This window comes from Ceratotherium simum, chromosome 10, assembly GCF_057802395.1.
Source record: "Ceratotherium simum simum isolate JZ-2026a chromosome 10, ASM5780239v1, whole genome shotgun sequence".
NCBI classification, from domain to species: Eukaryota; Metazoa; Chordata; class Mammalia; order Perissodactyla; family Rhinocerotidae; genus Ceratotherium; species Ceratotherium simum.
The window spans coordinates 31,112,172-31,126,437 of NC_141909.1; the positions used below are offsets into that span (position 1 = coordinate 31,112,172).

The 14,266-nt window shown below is 37.5% G+C and overlaps 1 protein-coding gene across 6 annotated transcripts in view; it reads right to left on the reverse strand.

Moving 5' to 3' along the window:
* The window catches only part of SCEL (sciellin), a 104,276-nt gene that overhangs the window by 36,722 nt on the left and 53,288 nt on the right, over window positions 1–14,266 (reverse strand). For 4 of the 6 annotated variants that reach the window (XM_087435958.1, XM_087435960.1, XM_087435956.1 and 1 more), the window contains 9 exons: window positions 10,472–10,516; window positions 9,216–9,275; window positions 8,855–8,914; window positions 8,167–8,226; window positions 6,754–6,813; window positions 6,172–6,231; window positions 5,741–5,800; window positions 4,493–4,552; window positions 504–563 (listed from right to left, as the gene is read on the reverse strand). In XM_087435958.1, the coding sequence (XP_087292084.1) occupies window positions 504–563; window positions 4,493–4,552; window positions 5,741–5,800; window positions 6,172–6,231; window positions 6,754–6,813; window positions 8,167–8,226; window positions 8,855–8,914; window positions 9,216–9,275; window positions 10,472–10,516 (525 nt within the window). The remainder of the gene's footprint in view (window positions 1–503; window positions 564–4,492; window positions 4,553–5,740; window positions 5,801–6,171; window positions 6,232–6,753; window positions 6,814–8,166; window positions 8,227–8,854; window positions 8,915–9,215; window positions 9,276–10,471; window positions 10,517–14,266) is intronic. The other 2 variants (XM_087435959.1, XM_087435961.1) reach the window with 2 other exon arrangements.

Sequence of the window (14,266 nt, forward strand, 5' to 3'; positions counted from 1 at the left end):
GGGCACAAGGGGTGAAGAGACATATATATGGTGATGGACAAACAAAAATGTAAAACCCAAAATCTCACAATGTTATAAACTATTAAAACATCAATAAAAAAATAAAAATAAATCAATTCAGGGACCATGAAATGATTTGCCAAAAACTCTCACCTGGCCTCTCTAAATATTCCATCTAATGCTGTGGCTATAACTAAACTGTATTCTGTTAATTTCTGTTTGTAGTGCCTTTTTGCTTTAAAGGGGTTTTATATCTATTATTTCACTTGATTCTTACAACAATCAAGTGACAAAGGTGGAACAGACATTACAATCCTCATTTTATAGCTAACGAAGCCGCAGCTCAGAGTGTTGGAGGGACTTGCTCGAAGGCATCCACCTGGTAATTAATGGAGGTCAGACTTTCTGATTCCAACCCAAAGATTTTCCAACACAGCTTCTCCGATAAGTGCCACAAATTGATGCAGACGGGGAAAGGAAGAAAGATAAGACATAATCCTCACCTTGGGTTACTACTGTTTACTTCAGGGGTCACTTGGATGAGATTGTCAAGGCTCTGTCCTCTTTAAAACACAGAAGAAATGATGAGGTTAATGATAGATTAACACCAAGTGGATAAAATTATTCATTAAAACTCAGAAACAGTGTAAACACTTACAGATCATGCCAAAGAGTTGAATATTGTTAAAAGTGACTACGCAGAAGTATTTTGGGATTTATACATCTCTGCAACTCATTGAGATTCAGCGAGACAATATTTTAATCTTGGAGCCATTAGGCCACTAGCAAATACTGCACTAGGATTCTGTCTTTATTTTGATTCATTTAATACTATGCTCTTAGCCTTTGCCAGGTGCACTAAACATTTTGTAATAGTCTATATTCACTATATTTTCATGGAACATTCCAGAAGGCACATCCTCTGCATATCAACTTCCAACACGTGGTGGGATTTTTGAACTTTGGAGAATCCATATTTTATAAAATTGACATTTTTTGGCAGATTTTCTATTTACAACACCATTTTTTTAAAGTCCACGATATACAACCTGGCATCTGCTTCTAGTACTTATAATTGCGTGTTAAAACTACAAATTTTGACTAGTTGTGTTGGCAACAAACAATAGGAAGATTAAAATCTGCAGAGTTCTGAAATGTAAGACACATTTACTGTAATATAAAACTCCATGTAGTCACTGAAAACACGTCAGTATTTTATTGTTACCCTTCAGTACATCTGCTTCTGATCTTGATGGAAATTTGCTTTTCTTATTGCATCTACCTGTGTTTTCCACAAATGCAGTGCCAGCCAATGCTCCTCTGATCTACAGAGGATGCCACGTGGGTAAAGAACATCCACAGAAGGTACTGTACAGCGTATTTTTCCATGCCCTCTGGCCCTACTAAGAGCGTATCACAAAGTCTCTGAGGTTGCATCTATGCAACATCAAAGATACAGATATTTGGAAGCAACCAGATGTTGACTCAAGTTTTTGCTTGTATCCAGATGTCTGAGAATCGTATACTTAGGCTAAAAGCAGCAATAAAAAATTTGGACATTTTTCATGCAAATAATGAAACAATTAACCCAACAGAAACAACCATTCTACTCCAGAATATCCCTTGTTGCTTTTTTTTTTTTTTACGCTCTGTTGATTTTTGCCTAAATGAAGTATGTGAGATTTGAATGCCAGTGATTGAGAAAAAAGTTGCCAGGATTCTATTTTCAGATTTGAGTACTCAAAAAGAAAATAACACAGCAGTAAGCATTGTAACTCCTCCCTTGTAATATTTGTGTTGTGGAGTTTGCTTTGATTATATTGTCGAGAACTTGATCTCTTTAAACATATTAAATAATAATAAAGCACCTATCAGTGTAAGGGTATTTAAATTTCAAAGTTCATAAAGTCAATTAAGAAGAGGGTGCTAATTAATATAGTAATGTAAAATAATATTTTGAGTTAAACTATGTAAAGCAATGCCTCATAGTGTATGTATCTTCAATATTTATGCATTCTTCCAATCCACAAGTAGTTATGGAAAGTCTACTCTTGGCCCCAAGTGCTGGGATAGCCATGAACAATACAGACATAGGCTTAGCCCTCATGAAGCTTCCATTCTAACCTTGGGAGAGGCAGGCAATATACAATCAAACATATAAATGAATGCCACAATTCCAGATAACGATATATGCTATAAAGAAAATAAAAAAGAATGCCTTGTGCCTCCAGTGCTGGGGTTGGAGGAGGGAGTGTGACTTAATTATATTCAATGGTCAGAAACGACCTCTTTGAGAGGGTGACAATATGGGGGTAGAGCACTCCCAAAGCGGGAACAGCATAAGCAGAAGTCTTAAGGCAGGAATGAACCTGGGATAGAAAAACGAGCAATTTGGCTAGACTTTATTGAACAAGTAAAAGGCCATCGCTAAGGGTTAGAATTTTATTCTACCTGAAATGGGAGAATATTGAAAGTTTTTAGTAAGGAAGGGAGAATCATCGTATTTTACTTTTTTACCTACAGAATTTAATCATGTGTAGTAAAAGAAAATGACAAGCACTGTCCCTAAAATCTCCCATGAAGCACACACATATGAATAGACACACACAGACACACTCACACTCACTGCAATAGTCCTACACACATACACACAGGTGCATACACATACACACCCATGTACATATGTACTCATATACATACAAAGCACACAGGTATACTAATACATATATTCATGCACACACAAGCAAGCATGCACATGTATGCAATCACACACACACATTTGCACAGACATGCACATACCCGTGTGCATATGCACTCACATACACACATAAACACACATATACATATATATACACTCATGAACACACAAGCACACAGACACAAGTGCATACAAACATTTGCATGCCTTTATACACATATGCCCACATAGACATACACACGCACATACACCAATGTATGAAAAACAATAGGTAATGATTTAAAATATTCTCTTTAATAAAAATTGGAAAGGAAAACATGGATTTTTCTTGGAGAGTCAAAGTAAATTAAATATTTGAACAGTATCAAAATCACTAAGAAAATATAATTGATGTGACTCTTTATTATTGCTAACAATTACTTGTATCCGTTGTGTGCCAGGCATGATAGTATTATGATCCCTATTTTGCAGATGAGCAAATTGAGGCACGGGGACACAGCTAGCCAGTGACAGAGTCAGAATTTGAACCCAGGTCTTTTGGACTCTTTGCTAACATTCACCACCTCAGGTTACCTCCCTAAACCACCCAGGTAGCCAAGGAAATTAATGCTTTCTTCTTAGCCTGTTGGTTGCAAAATTGTACAAGCCTCTAACTTATTGGGTCGCTGCACCTCTGACCATGCCCTGCTGCTGGGAACAGGACAGCCTGACAACGAGCACGCCAGCTTTTCATCTAGCCAAGCCTTTGCTCCGCCGACTGGGCCTGCAGGCATTGGTGACACATTTTAGAATCAACTAATAATATCATGTACTGAGGTAACTGAACGGAAAGGAGTTCAAAGGAAACCACATGGAATTAGTTGGTATGTTGTTTTCAGCAACATGCCAACCAGCTCAGTTTCAAATATATTCCATCTGCTTTTAAAAAAATCAAAAGCAAGAGGACATAAGCTTTCCAGATTTACTTGACAACTCATGGGTAGGAGAACTCTCTTAACAGAGTGCACTGGGTTAAGCTCTTCATCTTTAAACACATACCACACTACATACACATACACACACTACACACAAATACACTACACACATGCACACACAGTTCACAGATACACCCGCACACATCCACACATACTATTTATACATCCACATACATACACTTATACACTACTTATGCACACACATACACTTATACACACATACTATTTATACATACACACATACACTTACATATACACACATTATGATGGTTAATTTCATGTGTCAGCTTGACTGGGCCACAGGGTGCCCAGATATTTGGCCAAACATTATTCTGGGTGTATCTGTGAGAGTGTTTCTGGATGAGATTAACATTTGAATTGGTAGTAAAGCAGATAGCCCTCCCTAACCTGTGTGGGCCCCATCCAATCAGTTGAAGGCCTGAAGAGAACAAAAAGGTTGAGTAAGAGGGGACTTCGCCTGCCTAACTGCTTGACCTGTCATTGGTCTTCTGCCCTTGGACTGGAATTTACACAATACACACTACATACATGCAAAGAAATAAATTATTTAGCTCAGTAGAGAAGGTCAGTCAAATTCCCATTTAATTTCTCATATCTACCTGATGGCAAACTTCACCCAAGAATAAAATGCAAGAGGTCACTTCTGTGTATCATTTGTATAAAATTGCTTAATATCATACATTTGGGGAAAAGAGAGCTCAGTTTTGGTTTGAATTTCAATTTACTCTTCTGTATACAAGGAGTCAGATTTCCAACGCGCTCATAAACGACAAAGGAAAAAGAACTTTAAATGTCTTACCTCTTGATATTTTTATTTGTTTCGGAATTCACTTTAAGAAGCCCATTGAGGTCTTGTTTTCTTTGAATAAATAAATGAGTTTTAATGAATGTTATTAAAATAAAACACTAATCCGGTGAACAATGGTTGGAAAAATTAAGTGGTAAATATTCAAGTTCTCTGTCAATGTAACTTTTAAAGCTCTAAATGTAAATGAAAACTTTTCTCTTACATCTTGAGCTGAAGACCACTTAAGTTTCCTTACTTGTTAACAAGAAACATATAATTTTTTGTTTTCTTCTCAAAATGCATAAGTATATGTGAAACTTGTTATTTAACAAAATCAACTTTGCCCTCAGATACATCTTGTTAGAATACCCCAAATGAGCAGCAATAAAGCAATATAAGTTAGATAAAGTTCTATACTGGATCCAGAGAGAATATAAATTTCTACTCAACAAATCGGATTTAATTGCCTATTTTGTTTTAAAGTAATACTAATAATAATTTAACAATACCAAAAATAATGATAGAATATATGCTCTCATATAAACTCAACAATTGCCCCAATCCAAATCTTTTAAAATATCATTTGCCTCAAAGTACATTATGATGAGTTATAAAGGGCAAAAAAAAAAAAAAACCCTGACATGGCAGGAAAATTAATGACTCACTCTCAGGGAAACACATTTCACCCCCATTAAAATGCCTTGAGTAATACCCAAAGGGGCAGCACCTGAACCCAAAAGGGGCAGTAGATGATGGCAGAAGTATCATGACTGGGTACTGCTGCCCCATCAACATAGCCCTGAAGAGGAGAGAAAGTGGTGGAATGTTCTCACTCCCAGTGTATGTACCTGCCCAGCCCCTCCTCCGGGCTACCTTCTGAGACCACCATCCTTACAGAATTGATTTACTAGAGTTTTAGTCAAGCCTCCCTCGGCTATCTTTGTCATTTTGGAGATCCACTTTGAAAATGTTGTCAAGACTGTGCTTTCTTTAGACACAAAGAAATTCAATTCAGTAACTCATCTCTAAAAACAAATCAAAGCCCAAAATCTGGGAGAAAAGGCAACTTACTATTAAATCTTGGGACACTTTTTAAAATAAATGATTTTACTGGAAGCAAGGACGGAGGGTCATGTGGCCCATCATTATTGTTCAATTCCATGCTAATAAAATATGGTTATGAAGTTAAAATGCCAAATCATTTTATCTTATTAATTGCCACTTGCAGAAATCAGATTTAAAGACACTAATAAGTCTTACCCAGCGGTATTTTCACTTCCTTTGGGATTCACTTTGATAACATTATCAAGGTCTTCACCCCTTAAAAAAAAGTTTAGATCGGTTTCAAAGTATTCCCATCATATTATATACATATATATACCTTGCATATTATTGATGATTAATTCAAGCTTTTGAAGAAAATTACTATACTTAAATTCATTTTTATTATTAAAATTTCCTATAATAATATAGTTAAATTAATCTCTAGGATTTTATTGGGCTATATGTACATGTAAATTTAGATAGAAGGTACTGCAGACTCTGCAAAGTGAAAATCAGGGCAATAGGGATCAGATACAGAAGAAAGAAGATGAACTCAAAGATGTGACCCCCTCAATATCTCTGAGACCATCACACAATTAATCTGGAGGAAAATAAACAAGTTTCAGAAACATCAAAGCAGTTCTCACCCTCTGCTAGTTTTATCTGTCCTGGCTCTTGCTTTGATAATTGTTTCGAGACCTTGGCTTCTTTGGAAAAAACACGAAAACCTTATGTCAGTTAGGTTACATTCAGTTTCTCAGAAATCTGTATAAACAAGAATGTCCTTGAAAGGGTGTCAGACGTTTCCAAGGCCAAATGACCAGAAAAATCTTTGATGTAATTATCCTGAGCTTATCTTTATTAATTTCCACAGTAGTACTTATTTTAAATCGGTTTAGAAAATCTGCCCAACATCTCCCTCACTTTGCAATTTTGCCCTTTTCATTTCTTAATTTAAATATAAAATTTGGCTCATTTAAAAAAGTACCTAAGAAAATGTAGAATAAGAGATTATGTAGCAGGTTGTCCTGCACTTACTTCAATGCAACTCAAACATGTGGTCCTATGGAACCAGCACTCATTGTATCCTTTTACCTACTGTCTTTGATAGGCCAAAAGGGCAACAGTTCATCTGTGACAGAGGAAAGCACGACACTCCCATTTCTAATGAATTGTAAAAAGCTAAGCTGAAAAAGAAAGAGCCCCATCACGGTAGAAGCTTTACTCACCCTTTCTCGTTTTTGTCAGTCCTTTGATTAACTTTAATAAGACTTCCAAGGCCTTGGTTTCTTTACCACATTGGGGGAAAGTGGACGAGGGCAGAGCAACAGAGAGAGAAAGAGAGAGAACAATCCAATCTCTTATGACAACAGCAGATTTCTCACAACAGGAGTAAGATGTTTTCAGTACCTAAAGCTTCAGAAGTCCTTAGAAATATTTAATTCAAGTGGCTCTACTCCTTGTGCAAAATGCTGAAAAGATATGCTAAGCATCCTACTAGTAAGGTCCCAACCATTACTCAGTTATGATTAAATCAATTTAAAAGTAAAAGTTCCCTCCAGGTCTCAGCTTTTGCTATCTTTCTCCTTTGAGGGGGGTGTGGATGGGAAGTTAACTTTAATACATTTGTTGAGATATTGTCTTCTTTAAACATGAAAATCATTCACATCAGGCGTAAAAATCAGATGATCGACATTTTCTAAACACTTTGAAGATTTACACAAGTCATTTTTAATAAAAAGTTCAAGATTCTGAAGTAACCTTGTAAAAGTAAAAATAACTCTACGATGGCTTCAGTGCTTCATATAAATTAGCCACAACTGATAAAACTTTCACACGCCAAAACTTAAAATTTTTAGGGAACATGGAAGCTAATCCCTCTACATTCCCCAATTGTCCAAGCGTTCCCCTTTGCCATTTTTATCTGTCTCTAATTTCACTGTGATAATACTATTGACATTTTAGTTTCTTTCAATATAAGAAAGAAGAAAGGGAGAGAGGGAAGGAAGAAGGAAAAGGAACTACGGACTCTCCCTACTACACCAACGAGGTCAGTCACTCTTGCATCAAAGCCTAGCTGCTATCAAGTTATCCCAGATTACAAATCACTTCTCTTATCCTCCTTTCTCGCCCACAAAATGATTTACTTGTGATGTTCATCCTACTTTTCCTATTTTCCACCACTTTTGTGGAACTTTCCAAACTTCATTTCTTAAATATCTGAAATGTCATCTTTTCCTGTAAAACTCATATAACCACTTAACAGAAATTGACTGCTTTCCCACTTCATCTGTTCTCCATTTGAAAAAAATTCACCCATAATAATGATTGCACGTTTTCATTATGGTAATGTGTTGTTAACAAGCATTCAATGTCTGGGGGATTGTTATTGCCAACACTTTTTATTATATAGACTTTGTTACGTGTTCTACATCAGAGAGGTTGAGAATGTATCTGCCAAGATTGACTTGAAAAACCGGAACACCATTCTGTGCACAGATTGGCACAGATAAATGGTTTTTAAAGGTAACCAAGACAATAGAAATAATTATCGTTGTAGGAAAGCAAATTTAATGACTAACCAAATACAAGGTAAACAGTGAATCTAGAGAAAAAGCAGTAGAGATCTCATAAATCCTTACCCTTTGTTATTTTCAACTGTTCGGGGATTTTCTTTAATGAAACTGTCAAGAGTTTGGTTTCTTTCAACACAAAAAATAATATCAGTAATGTAACTTATTTTCTAGCATATCAATATCAGTCCAGAACTATGAGTTAACCTCTTAAATGTTATCAGTTCAGTTACTGATCCTTCATTAATGCTCTTTATGATACAAAATAAATAAAAGCATGGCTCTTGACCTTGAGATATTTACAAATATATCTGAAACATATATAAGAAGTGACTCAACCAAGATTCCAACTGAAAAGTGTCTTAGCACATTACAAAGACTTCAGTAGTGATGGGCTATGCTCCCAGCATCAAAATGTCTTATGGTAAATATATTTAGTTCATGAACCAGCCTATTGTCCACTACTTGTAACAGCAAATCTGATTTCTTTCATTTTTAGATATAAAAGGGAACTTGGGAACATTTTATGGAATGAGGCAACAGAGGTCTCTAAAGGTTAAGCAATGTGTCCAGGGTCACCCAGATTGTTGGTGGCAGAGCCAGCACCAAGACAGCCACCCATCTCCTGACCCTGATGGGGGGGCCCGTTCCACCAGCCTGTCTGACCTTTGTCCTGAGCAAGAGGTCTCCTCCAGGAAATGTTATACAGTCTAGGACTCAACCAAAGAGGCCTGTAAGAGTTTTCATCAAATCTTACCCTTTGCCATCTTTGTCTGTCCGGGTATTCACAAAGATGAGATTTTCAAGGCTTTTGGCTCTGTAAAACATAAAGAAATTCAAATAAAAGACTGAATATTGAAATAAAATTGGGTGGTATCTTAAGAGGTCAGATACAATAAACGTTCTTCATGAATTTCTCATTTACTCTTATGGAACAGAAGAGCAGAAATCCTTCCGAGCAGTTATGTCTGAACGAAGTGTACAGTACCAAGAGCGCTACCCCACCTGTTAGTACATTTTCATGCCAGAGGATACAACTCCCTTCTGGCTAATGTCTGAAAGGATAAAACAAGCAATCTGGGAGATGAGATTTTCAGGTTAGAGACAGATGCACTCACCTTTTTTCTGTTTGTTCTGCCTTAAGATTTGCTCTGAAGAGACCATCAAGACCTTGATTTCTTTAAATATATTGAATAAAAAACCTTGTCAGTGGTAATAACAGATACTTAACTCTATAGAAACATAGACCAGTTTACATCTGAGACATGAAATAGAAGCTGATGGTGAAAGATGAGCCACAATCCTTGAAATTGCTTTATTCCACACAGGTATTTTCATAGACTCAAAATTTAAATTGCAGTGGACCTTAGAGAAAATAAAGGCAAGATACAAACTGGGGACCCACAATCTGTAATAGGTCCACAGATGTGTTGTTTGGGTTCATGGAGTGTTTTTGTTTTTAATGTGAGGCAATATTTACAAAGCTGGCCAGGACACATAGAAACTTGGATTTCCAGTATCTTCTGAAACTGTCCTGCAACACTGGGCTCAAATTCTCACGTGTCAACCATCAGCTGGAGCTGAGAAACAGCTGGGCGCTTTGGACAGGGCATTTCCCCTATGTTTCACACAGTCAGCCCCCTTCACTCACTTACACCTGCCTGGCCTCAAAAGGCCATGAAGTCTGTGATTCTTGATCTAATTCCTCCTCTCTTTATAAATGAGAAAACTGAAAAGCAGCAAATTTAAGTGAATTGTTGATAGTCAATCATATAGATCATTATTGTCAGAATGAGGTATGAAAACCACATCTCTTGATCCTCAAATCAATTAACTCATTTGACATTTCCTTTGTTTCTCCTTTCTTTTGTCCCTGCCCATTGAGTATGTAAGTGTGCAAACTGACAGAGAGAAAATGAGAACTGCACACACCTCTAACACAAACTTCAATTATTATAATTTTTAAAGTATGCAATTATAAATGATTCAAAATAAGGAGAGAATGTTAACTAAGATAAGTCGTTTTTGTAATGATAAAACTAAAAGCATTCAGTGACCAAACCAAACTCTGCTTACAGACTAATACATTAATATTTCAGGAAGAGAAATGTGTTTATTTATATAACTGCCTTACTAAACAAACGGAGTTTAGTAAGGCAGTTATTAAAAACATGTTAATATTAGTATCTTTAGATTGTAATAACCATTCATAATAATGATGAAATGATGATGATTTCTGCAAGCTTTTTATTCAAGATTTGTAGGATACTTTTAACTAGCCGGTATGTGGGTCCTCACATAATACTGAAAAGATATAAGAAATTATAATATGCAATTCAGTAATAAAGCAAAAACAGATGTTTTTAAATCTTACCTATTCAAGCTTTTGTTCATTTTGATGAGATTATCCAATTCTTCTCTTTTGGAAGAGAAAAAAAATCTCACATCAGTAAAAGTCTGCTCAGAGTCAAAGGGAAGATTCACCTTAAAAGAACTATTTCTGAGTTCTGTGAAATATAACACATGCCCTACCTTTATCATCTACGAAAGTTCTGTCTATCCTTCAAGGATCTCCCCACACAACTCTTTTTCCACGAAATCCTTCCCAGTCCTCCAAATGAATAGAGTCCCCTACATTTTTGGAACCCTTGCAGCATTTGGGTTTTTTTTTTTTTTTTTTTTGTGAGGAGATCAGCCCTGTGCTAACATCCGCCAATCCTCCTCTTTTTTTGCTGAGGAAGACAGCCCTGGGCTAACATCTGTGCCCATCTTCCTCCACTTTATATGGGACGCCGCCACAGCATGGTCTGCCAAGCAGTGCGTCGGTGCGCGCCCGGGATCCGAACCAGTGAACCCCGGGCCGCCGCAGCGGAGCGCGCGCACCCAACCGCTTGCGCCACTGGGCCAGCCCCAGCATTTGGGTTTTTTGTTTTTTGTTTTCCCTCTCTTTTATGGCACTTACATTACTATACTTTGTAATACAGCAGTTACACACTTGTCTCATGTCAATGCTCCAGCCCTCCCCCAACACCACTTAAAATTTAGAACCGTACTTTACATTGGATCCTCTTCAGTCTTTAATACTGTGTCTTTCATACAGTAGGTGCTTAACACAGGTTTTTAATAGAATCAACAAACATGGGTACATTGACTAATTATAGATTCTAATTTTGCATAACATACTCGCTCAAAGTAGCTATTGGAAAACACTTGCTCATCAGTAAGTCTGGTTTCTTTCTTGAATTTTCCTCCTACCTCATTCTAGGTCAGCTAAATTTGCTATCTTGTTTCCATATTTGAGAACTGCAACTTTCTGGCTGCTTCTTCAGGAGCAACCTGTTTAAGCTAAACCCCTGGTTCCAGAATATCCCTTAGAACCACATGAGGTCAGCTCTCTCCCCCATGAAGGCAGCCTAGGTGGGTTCCTTGTTCCTATTCATTCCTCATAGCATGTCCTGTCTTCTTCTGTCTACCCGCTTCACTCCCATTTCTCTTGCCTTCCTCATCCAGTTTTTCAGTTCACAAATCTTGGTTCTCCCTTCTTCTTCCTCTAGAATCACATGTTTTCCACACTTTCTCAGTGTTTCTCTTTCTTCTTGATTCATCACTGGTGTTAAACTCAGTAGTTACACATTCAGGCTCCCAAGTGAGCTGGATACCTAGATTCCAATCCGGGATTCACCACTTATTAGTTAGTGACTCTGGGTGAGTTACCTAACTTCTTGCTGCCTCAATTTTTTCATCTATAAAATAAGAATACTAATTGTACCCTCCTCATAAAAGAATCAATAAGCTAATGAATATAAAATGCTTAGCATGATGCTTGGCAATTCATAAACTCTCAATTAATTTTGGCCATTACAACAAACAGTTCCCAGTCAATACTAAATTTTTCATTTAATAAATGCTTGCTATATCTATTTCTTTAAACTGCATTTAGAGACACCAAGACTGTGGCGCAGCGTTAGAGATGTATAGTTGCTGAGTCACTTATGTGCTTTGAAGATGCCTGGCATAAAATATTGCCAGAATAGCTGCTGGGCCAGTCCTCCTACAGACCCTAAACACACGTCAAGTTAACAGTGATCACACAGATGAACCCTTTCAGGTAATATTACATATTCAATGGTAGGACTGAAATACTGAAATACAAAAGCTGTTGACCCTGACAAAAAAATTGATCAATGTTCTATCCTTGTGTGGGACAAATGCTACCTGGTCCCCTGACACAATGCCCCACTGTTGTTTCTTGCTGAAATTCTACCTTCCAACACTGAGGCTGCAAATCTGCCCTTGTCCCCAAGGGAAAGAACAAACCTAAGAATCCTGTAAATTTTAGCCTCAGACGTTTCAGGCAGAAAGTGTGACTCACAATGATAAGATTATCAGGACTTGGAGTTGCTCACGTTTATCACAAGAAAATTAGCATAAATCATGAGAAGACACTCTGTGGTAAATTAACAAAAATGGAGATTGCATTCTGAACAAAGACGTTGAGCTTTTAAAATGACCTTAAATTGATGAAAGCTTTGGATATCGAGTTTCACCACTGCATTTGCAATAAATTAAATGCTATTAATCAGATAGAAATAACAGTCCTTTTCATAAAAGAATACCACAAAAAGCAGCTTGGATAAATAAAGCTATTTCTAGTCCCTAAGGATGGCCCACAGTAACAATACTCAGCTATGTCGATGCAACAGACATTTCCCCTGGCCCCTGTCAAAGCAGCAACTTCTCCCTGTGAAGAATGTGTCTGGCTGTGGAATTCGTGCATGTGGCTAGGGAGAGGGGACAGGACAGTTAAACTAACTGCAGTTCTCAATGTTTCAGTTTGATTTACGCCAAACCACAATTTCCTTCCACCACCCCTCACCTATCTCTCCCACAAACATACTGATCACCCACCAAAAAACTGTCCAATCTCTATTACAAACAAAATATTACCTCAAACAAAAATAAATAAATAAAATTAGAGATCTGGGCACTTCAATGAGAGAAGAAATGGAAATGAAACATTCAGGATACTTTCTAGAGTCCCTGCCTAGATTCAGATCTCCTGTATTGTTTATGAATTTGCACAGAAGAGCTAAGCATCACTTCTGTTTCTTCTCTTCAGTTCTTTTGCCTGAGACTGCAACCTCTAATAACACTCTTAGCATTGCTAAATTCCATTAAGCAAGGAAATTTTTGTATGTATGGGATTTAAACTATGGAATGCTCATACTCAAGGGTTTCTCACTGCTCATCATTATTTTACCATTAGCTATTATATAAACAACTACTTTGCACAAAGCATCATGTCAGATTTTGCAAATAGCATATGGTGAATAAGACAAAATATCTGCTCTATCTAAGAGATTAAAAAGATGGTAGAGAAGATGAAACAACACCAAACATAATTAGTTGTTATGAAACATGAATAGTGGGACTCTAATATCTAAGAGAGGCAGAAGTCACAACTCACTGGATCTCTCAGAGAAGACTTCACAGAGGAGGTGGTATTTGATCTGGATCTTGAAAAATGGGTAGGACCTGGATAGATTGATATGGTGGCCTTGAGGCTGGAAAGGCTGCCATGTGGGTAGAGTGGCATAAACAAAGGCAGACTATCTGAAAACTATAGAGATGAAGTGATTTAACTTGGTATTGCATGGAGGGTAAATGGAAGTGTGAAGTCAGAGATAACTCTGGAAGGTTAGATTGGAGCCAGGTTAACAAAGGCCTTGGATGAGGTTGTAAGTAACTGAATGGGCAATGGGGAGCCAGTGGAGTGACTGTTCAAGCAAAATCTTAGGAAGAAAACTCTGGCAGTGATGGGTAGTAACGGTTTTGTGGGAGGAGAGACTGAAGGAGTGTAAGTAAATGTGGATAGATACTCTCATAACGTATGCTGGAGTCAACGAGGGTTTGAACTAGGGTGAGGCCACGTGGGCATGAGGGGTATTTTAGACATTTAATCCATATGTGCCTGATACTACATAAAGGGAACAAGACATGGAAGAACCAAGAGTGATTCCAGGGGGCCGACCAGGTGAAGTAGCAGTTAAGTGTGCGTGCTCTGCTGCGGTGGCCCAGGGTTCCAGGGTTCGGATCCCGGGCGCACACTGACGCACCGTTTGTCAAGCCATGCTGTGGCAGCATCCCATATAAAGTAGAGGAAGATGGG